The following is an 8,826-nucleotide window of genomic DNA, read 5'->3' as shown; positions in this document are numbered from 1 at the left end:
CTACTCTGGTTGCCAGGCTTCACAAATAAAGAAGCATATAATAAATCAATAGCATGTGCACAAGACTTAAAGCTAAAGTGCCTGGGAGCATTTTTAGAACCAAGGTAATTTCAACTCTAAGTTGTAGGTCAGTCACTGAGAAGTTTCAGTTCTTAGATAATCAGGTGGGCAGAGGAGTCTTAGAACATGCATTTTAAAGAGGGCCAACTGATGGGGCTGGTGAATTAGTAACTTAAAATCTGAGCATACATGGAATGGCATAGTAGCCCTAGACAAAATAAGCAAACAACAAAATACACTATGAGCTAACAGATATTTACATCAGCAAAAACTTAACACATTTTTTCTCTTGGACTAAGAAAAGGGCCAGGCTCATCTCAATTCCTGCAAAATGCAAATGTAGTTTTCACCCATTCAGAAGTGGGATCTGTATCCTTTTATTACAATTTTTGTGTGAATTTAGAGTTCACTTTCACAGATGCTTGAAGGTCCTCTTCAATTGACAGCTGGGTGTATACACACATACAAACCATTACTTAGGTACCAGTCCTATGTCATATGCAAAGCAATCTTTGAAGAATATTAAATATTTAGAATGTAGCTTGGGCCCCTTAAAAAAACAATTTTTCAGTTACTTTTTTAAAATAAGAAAATATATGTTATAAATAACAGATAATGTATAAATGCATCTTCATCACATGGAACAATAAAAAGATCAACTTTAAAATGGTAGAAGCACAAAGTTGTGGCAAGGAAGCACATTTGATGCAACAAAATGTATGTTGGCCAGTGTAACATCAAGGCAAAACCTGCAGATTCACAAGTAATAACAAAAAAAGAAAGATCAACTTTTAAATGGTAGAAGCACAAAGTTGTGGCAAGGAAACACAAAGTGAAGAGACAGAAGCATCATTTTCTCCATACTACTCATTCCAGCCTTCCCTCCTCTCTTCCTCTCTCTTCATGAAGCCAAACATACCAGGAATAAAACCACACAAAATAAACTAACCCAAAGTTCCTCAAAGTGGACAAGAACAAAGCGGACAGTCATCTCCCAAAATGGAGAAGAGCACAAAGCAGAGAGGCTGCTGTCTTGAAGCCCTAAAGCCCTGTACTCTCACACTAATGCTCACTCTGCCGCTAGCTCTTAACTCAAAATGCTTCTCTTATGTCAAAGCAGAACCTGGGCTGAGTGACAGCTCTTAACTCAAAATGCTCTTATCTTGTGATGTTCTTGTGAGGTTCCACTGTATAAGTTAAGCAATGGGTGTGTCCATTGTATAGTATACCACTTGTTGACTTCTTCTGTAGCGGAAACCAGAACTTCCCCTCTTCTCGGCTTGTCGTGTGTCTGTGCGGACGCAGTGGAAGTAGGAGACAGACAACTGGAGTTTTTTCCAAAGAAAGCAGTTTACTAAAGTTCCTGCAGCTGCAGAGGTTCATCCCACGCACAACTAGATGCTGAAAAGGGAGAACCCCGCAGACAGGGTCAAGTGTCTATTTATACAATTCAGTGGGTTCAGTTTACGACCGCCCACATATCAAACCATTGGTGCATATTTGTGGTGCAGTATTACATTTCATTACTTTCGTTTCTCTCAAAACACATGATTTCGGGGAAATCATGTGATAACCCATCGGCTGTGTTCCTGGCCTGCTCGTACCTCCTTATATGGCCATTTCCTCCTACCCCTTCATTCCTGCCTTACTTCTTTTTTAACCTTTAGCACGCGCTGTTGTCAGATGAGGAGACAATCTCAGATTACCATTTCCTCATTTTTGAGGCATTACTGTCTATTTTATTGCACAATTAATCTTCTTCCCGTTTAGACCTGAGGGAATTGTCAGAAGGCTTGGCTATAAAAGCCACCAAGGTTCTTGGGGGATCCATGCCTCATCCACCAGGGAACTGCAAAGATGAAAGTGTTGGCCTTCGTCCTCCTCTGCCTCTTCATTGCTGTCAGTGAAGCCAAAGTGTATGAGAAATGCGAACTGGCAAAGATCCTGAAAATCTCTAAGATGGATGTCTCATCTGGCTACAGCCTTGACAATTGTAAGTTTTCTCCCCCTTCCTCTCCATCCTTGTCTTAATATGGTTTTGGATTTTTAACAGCTGACAATCCACAGCCATACAGATATACCCTCATGGCTTCACTTTCATTTTTCTTGGTAGGATAAGACAACCACATAAGGATGGAAATGTCCACTTCACTGTAGATCTCTGCAAACAGTGATCTACTATACTTGATCCAGGGGAAATGGGGCCTATTAATAACATGTGGCTCCAATACTCCCCTGTGCCCCTGGGACTCATCTTAACCCTCTCCAGAAATTTTCAGGTGTGCTAGATAGTGGTAAGGCATCTTGAGGTATGCTGGATGGGCAATGTGGCTGCTTATGGAGCCCCTGGTGGTGCAGTTGGTTAAACTGCTAAGCTGCTGAACTTGCTGACTGAAAGGTCAGTGGTTCAAATCTGGGGAGCAGGGTGAGCTCCCGCTGTTAGCCCCAACTTCTGCCAACCTAGCAGTTTGAAAACATGCAAATGTGAGTAGACTAATAGGTAAATGGGCCGGCAGAATGTTGGATAAGCAAATATGTTGGATAATAAGGAGGGATTAAGGAAAAGCCTATTAAACATCAAATTAGGTTATGATTTTACAAATTAAGCACCAAAACATCATGTTATACAACAAATTTGACAGAAAAAGTAGTTCAATACGCAGTAATGCTATGTAGTAATTACTGTATTTACGAATTTAGCACCAAAATATCATGATGCATTGAAAACATTCACTACAAAAATGCGTTGGATAATCCAGAATGTTGGATAAGTGAGACTCTACTGTATGTTGAACCATTGGATTTTTTTATTTCGATGTACCAAGGGTGTAGTTTCTCTGGAGGATATAAAAATAACAATAATCAACAACACATTTGAATAAAAGGGAGCCTCCCCTCATGACTGGCTTATGGGAGTAGCTTTTATGGCAAAACCAAGTACATTCCCAGAGGTGAGAGAAGAGTGTCAATCAACATATTGGGAATAATTAACTTTCTGTTGAAATTCATAAAAACCCTAAAGGCACCAGACCACATATGATCTCGGAAGCTAAGCAGAGTTAGCTCTGGTTAGTAGTTCAACAGGTGACTACCAAAAAACATCAGATGCTGTTGGCTATATTTCATAGGAAAGAATTGGCAAAAGCATATCTGAGAATTCCTTGCCTAAGACAACACACTGAAATGTATGGGGTTGCCATTACGTCCACAGGTACCTTAAAGGCACACACATACATACAATTTTGTCTTGTGGAAAAACAAGTTCAGGATTTGATTCAGTTGTTCATTTTGTTCTACAGCTGTTTACATCTGTTATAATTGGTATTGGCCTGAATCCTCAGACTTTCCTAACTTGGATACACGTATTAAACCATCTATAAATCCCAATGGCTATCTTCTAGTTGGGATTTTAAATAGGATTCAGGATAGAGTATACTATTTATGTTCGCATAACCAATATGGCATCCAAATTGGTTATGGGAACATCTAGGAGTGAGTATATTACATCTATATTGAAGTCACTCCACTGGTTGCCAATTAGTTTCTGGACAAAGTACAAAATGTTGGATTTGACCTTTAAAGCCTACATCAGTGGTTCTCAACCTGGGGTCCCCAGATGTTTTTGGCCTTCAACTCCCAGAAATACTAACAGCTGGTAAATTGGCTAGAATTTCTGGGGACCCCAGGTTGAGAATCACTGCCCGACATGGTTTGGATCCAGGTTACCTCCAAGATCGCCTTCTCCTCCACAGACCATGGCCCTTTAAGACTCTGAGGTCTTCTGGGGGCAGCTACACAACTGGTCAGAACCTGACCTGCAACCATCACCCAGAGGACGTTTTCAGGAGCTGTCCCAAGACAGTGGAATGACTTACTGGATTATATTCGACAGCTAAATGAGCCGTCAATTAAAAACACAACTAAAGACCCATTTCTTTCAGCAGACCTATCCAGTCATCTTTGAACCATGAATTTTGCATTTGCATTCTACTGCTGCTGTATACCCTGTATTATGGTCAATGTATTTTATATTAGTGTGGTTTGATATATGTATTTTGTTGTATATATATTTATGTTGATGTGTTTTGAGGCGTGAGGATAGGTGAGTAACAAATAAAAATTATTATTATTATTATTATTATTATTATTATTATTATTATTATTATTATTAGCATCATCATCATCATTATCCAGTATCCTAACTTTGCAATTTCATGTTTAGGGTTAATTTGAAATGCGGAAGGAGGGGTACTTTTGAAGAAATAATCACTCACATTCATCAAATATCCCATTTTCATTTGATTTTTTTAAAAAAACACTTCTTTTACTAAAAAGAAAAAAACTTTCACCATACAGTAGTTCTGCAATGATAATGGCCCCTACTCTCTTGCAAAGGGAACTAGAAGAACCAACCAAACCTCTGATGTCACTTTGTGGCATCAATTGCCATGCCTCATTCAGTCAAGTCAGTTCAGGATCATAGCGAAACATTCCTTATGCTTTGCTCTCCCCCCCCCCCCCAAAAAAAACAAACAAACAAACTGCTGAGCTTAATAGCTGGCTAAATACTGCCATATCTGATTTCAACAGATCCTGGCATTTCAAAGGGAACTTGCTATATTTCTCTGTGAATTTAAATTAGAAGGAACCCCGGTGGTGAAGTATGTTAAAGCGCTGAGCTGCTGAACTTGCAGACCGAAAGGTCCCAGTTTCAAACCCCGGGAGTGGCATGAGCAGCCGCTGTTAGTTCCAGCTTCTGCCAACCTAGCAGTTCGAAAACATGCCAATGTGAGTAGATCAATAGGTACCGCTCTGGCGGGAAGGTAACGGCACTCCATGCAGTCATGCTGGCCACATGACCTTGGAGGTGTCTATGGACAACGGCAGCTCTTCGGCTTAGAAATGGAGATGAGCACCAACCCCCAGAGTCGGTCACGACTGGACTTAACGTCAGGGGAAACCTTAAGTGGAAAATTCAATTCAGCACAGGCTTTAAATGTAGAATAGGATTCTATTTTCATACTTGTGCAGCTTTGCCCCCAGTAACATTGTTTTTCCTGACAGCTTGCTAAACTCTAGTCTATTTTTTGTTGATTCCCCATCTCCTCCCCCCATAGGGGTCTGCTTGGCTTACCATGAGAGCAGATTCGACAGTAAGGCCGTGGGGCCACCCAACTGGGATGGAAGTCGTGACTATGGGATTTTTCAGATAAACAGCCGCTGGTGGTGCTCCAACGGAGAGGGCACAACTGCCAATGGCTGCAAAACCTCCTGCAGTGGTAAGCATTGTTATAACCCACATCCTCTACTATAAAATAATCTTTCAGGGCCTGTATAATTCCCCAAACAGGGTGGGTGGGTGATATTTTCAATGGACGGTTGTGATCCTCCATCTGAACCATTCTCCTATTGCCAACTTTGACATGTTGCTTACTTGTCCTCTTCAAGAAATAAATCCCTAATGTTTTCCCAGTTACAGAAAAATCTACAATTTTGTCCTGCATTTGTACTCACCAAGACACTATCTCTCCACGGGCATAAAACCGAAGTCTCACTCACCCTAGCTTCTGTCAGTGTGGGGTCAGGGTGCGTGCTGGGTGGGTTTCTTCAAAACGCCATCAATCATCTTCTCCAGCACCCTGATGAATTGGTTGCAATCGTCTGCCACACCAATTCCTCTGTTCAGACTCAAATGTTCAAATGTCAGACTCAAACACATCTGTAGTCTGAAGTCCAAACATTTATTTCAATATCTATAATACATATTTACAAAGCACAGCAAAAGCCATCGCTCTGAGCTGGCATTCTTCTATAGCCTCTTGCCTTGGCAAGCACAGCTCAACACACGGAGATAAGAAAAACACATTCCTCAGTCCGAAGGAAGTTCCGACCTCCAAAGCCGGAAATCATGCCTGATAGGTCAACAGCAGTCACAACAGGCTGTCAGTCAAAACTAGCCTGCTGTTAACTGTTTCATTACTGAAACAAACACTCTTGCAAAACAGCAGAAAACACTTGATTTACATTTCATACACATACAACCATAAACCAACAGCTTCTTGTCCCACCTGGGGAGATACTGCGGGGCTGATATTTCAGCACTACCTTACAAAGCTACTAAAGCTCTGAATCTGAGTCCTCCCCAGTCCAGTATTCACCAGACATTTTGGATTATATCTCCCATAATCCCTTACTCTTGTCCATTCTTGATCTTATCTACAGGTGTTCTCATCCACACTATCCGTAGGGGAGGGGTAATAACTGGTGAAAGAAGTCACACAATTGTGATGTGCTGTCACTGAATGTGCCATCTGTGCACATGGTGTCTGGAAATGACTCAGTTATTGAAGACCTGATAAGCTTTATTTGTTCCTTTTATGGCCTCAATCCATCATGGCTCAGGACAGGGTATAATTCTACATGTTGAACAATGGCTATGCTCAGCCTTTTACCACTTCCCCATTCCTTTATGGGAGGATAAACCTAATAAAGTCCCCTTTTCACATTATCATTCTCTGCCTGGTAGGAAGTGGCAATAGTAGCATCTGGCTGTGTCCCTGTAGGTAACATCAAAGAAATTACCTAGCCACTTTGTTAAATGCTTTATTAAATGTGGAGGGGCAAAGTGAATAGAAGCGTCTAGACCAGTGGTTCTCAACATGTGGGTCCCCAGGTGTTTTGGCCTATAACTCCCAGAAATCCCAGCCAGTTTACCAGCTGTTAGGATTTCTGGGAATTGAAGGCCAAAACATCTGGGGACCCATAGGTTGAGAACCACTGGTCTAGAGTGATTTAAAAAAAAACAAACCTATGCATGTATATAGGAAATGTAAGTGTGTGCTTGTCCCCAATAGAACATTGGCCATTAAAATAATGTATAGCTTTAATTTGCTTTATTATTTTAATTTTATATATTATTACATTTTCTTTTTGCGGGAGTAGCTTTCACAACTGATGACATCACAGATGATATTACCTGTGCTAAGAGGATTGTTCGTGATCCCAACGGAATACGTGCCTGGTAAGTTCATTTTGTTTCTTGATCATCTGTCTCCTCACTTGTTCAGATTCAATTGCAACCAAACCTTTTTTTCTAAAATCCTTTTGGCAAAACAGAATAAGAAAAACCACAGCTTTTGCCTTCCTTTGGTATAGTTGGTAGCTAAAGAGGTTTCCTCAACTGGGTCAGCAGGTTAAAAGATACTTCCTTGGGTGTGGTGAATTGAAGACTATTTTAAAAAGGAGTTTTTGATTAGGAGGGGATTGGAAAGATGCGTCTGGCAATTGGAATGTAGGGGAAGAACTGAGGCCCCTTCTACACGGCCATATAAAATCCAAATTATTTGCTTTAAATTGGATTATATGGCAGTGTAGACTCATATAATCCAGTTCAAAGCCTATAATGTGGATTATCTGCTTTGATAATCTGGATTACATGGCAGTGTAGAAGGAGGCTAAGCTTTGCAGCTGCTTGGGAGGATGTCCTGGTTTTATTGGTTTTGTATTGGGATGAAATTACACTACTTTAAGATTAACATTAGGTTTTGCAGGCTTTCCGAAAGGCAAGTAGGTCTCAGGTGGTAATAATATTGGTGGCAGCAAAGAAATATATAATATTAATTGGTGGCAGTAAACGGCCTCGGCCGCCATATTTAGGCCACGTCCTCTATACTATCCAACAATGTTTTATTTCTCCCACTGTTTTACAAACCAGGAAAGGGAAGTGAAGCTAGGACCTGGGCCAAAATGCCACATAGGAAAGCCTAACCAGGCATTTTGGCTGGGTACTGAATGGCATAAGTGGCCACATGTCTGCCCTCCTCCAGTCCATGTGGGAGGAAGTTTCATGGAAATGTCAGCAGCCTTCTCTTGTAGTTGTCAAAGGAACCTTTGTCTCTAAAATGCTCTCATTCTGTCTTTTAGGGTTGCTTGGGTGAACCACTGCGAAGGAAGAGACCTCTCCAGCTGGACTAAAGACTGCAGTCTCTGAAGTTTATGATACTCAATGATATTCAGCATTTCTCTTGATTTTTCTTTTGAGGAAAGCAATTCCTCTCCCTGTACAATCAGCTTTCAGCTAATTCTTTCTATGCAGGTGGCTTCCCGCACAATAGAGGAATTGCCTTTCTCTGCTTATGTTTTGAGGACAGATCAGATATTAAACATGTGGAGGCAGGTAGTTATCTTGGTTGACAACTTCAGTCTTTCCACCCAAAATTCTTCAATAAACTGAACTCATATCAATTATCATACTGTGTTGTCGAAGGCTTTCATGGCCAGAATCACAGGGTTGTTGTATGTCTTTCGGGCTGTGTGGCCATGTTCCAGAAGCATTCTCTCCTGACGTTTCACCCACATCTATGGCAGGCATCCTCAGAGGTTGTGAGGTATGGATAAACTAAGTCAGGAAAGGAAAGAATATATATCTGTGTAGAGTCCAAGGTGTGGCAAGAGTTCTTTGTCACTGGGAGCCAGCATTAATGTTTCAGTTAATCACCCTAATTGGCACTGGAAATGTTTTGTCCCTTGCCTGGGGGCATCCTTTGTTCAGTCAAGTCCTCATTGTGTTGGTTCCCATCTACTGTTTTGATTTTGGAGTTTTGTAATACTGGTAGCCAGATTTTGTTCATTTTCATGGTTTCTTCCTTTCTGTTGAAGTTGTCCACATGCTTGTGGATTTCAATGGCTTCTCTGTGTAGTCTGACATGATAGTTGTTAGAATGGTCCAGCATTTTTGTGTTCTCAAATAGTATTCTGTGTCCAGGC

General features: G+C 41.0%; 1 protein-coding gene across 1 annotated transcript; it reads left to right on the top strand.

Moving 5' to 3' along the window:
* The first annotated feature begins 1,775 nt into the window (after window positions 1-1,775).
* On the top strand, window positions 1,776-8,307 carry LOC100564608 (lysozyme C, milk isozyme). The gene is made up of 4 exons (XM_003225796.4): window positions 1,776-2,053; window positions 5,178-5,339; window positions 7,003-7,081; window positions 7,984-8,307. Exons 1-4 carry the CDS (start codon window positions 1,918-1,920, stop codon window positions 8,048-8,050), a joined length of 444 nt encoding a protein of 147 aa, XP_003225844.1. The 5' UTR covers window positions 1,776-1,917; the 3' UTR covers window positions 8,051-8,307.
* The last annotated feature ends 519 nt before the right edge of the window (window positions 8,308-8,826 follow it).

This window comes from Anolis carolinensis, chromosome 2 (assembly GCF_035594765.1).
Source record: "Anolis carolinensis isolate JA03-04 chromosome 2, rAnoCar3.1.pri, whole genome shotgun sequence".
Taxonomy (NCBI): domain Eukaryota; kingdom Metazoa; phylum Chordata; class Lepidosauria; order Squamata; family Dactyloidae; genus Anolis; species Anolis carolinensis.
The sequence above is the reverse complement of the archived record's forward strand: the minus strand, read 5'-3'. Positions and strand labels throughout refer to the sequence as shown.

Bases quoted from the DNA above. Each gene is read 5' to 3' on its own strand.
- LOC100564608 (XM_003225796.4), top strand. From the start codon at position 1,918: ATGAAAGTGTTGGCCTTCGTCCTCCTCTGCCTCTTCATTGCTGTCAGT. The intron at 2,054-5,177 runs GTAAGTTTTCTC...CTCCCCCCATAG, and splicing joins TGGCTACAGCCTTGACAATT to GGGTCTGCTTGGCTTACCAT. The intron at 7,082-7,983 runs GTAAGTTCATTT...TCTGTCTTTTAG, and splicing joins CCCAACGGAATACGTGCCTG to GGTTGCTTGGGTGAACCACT.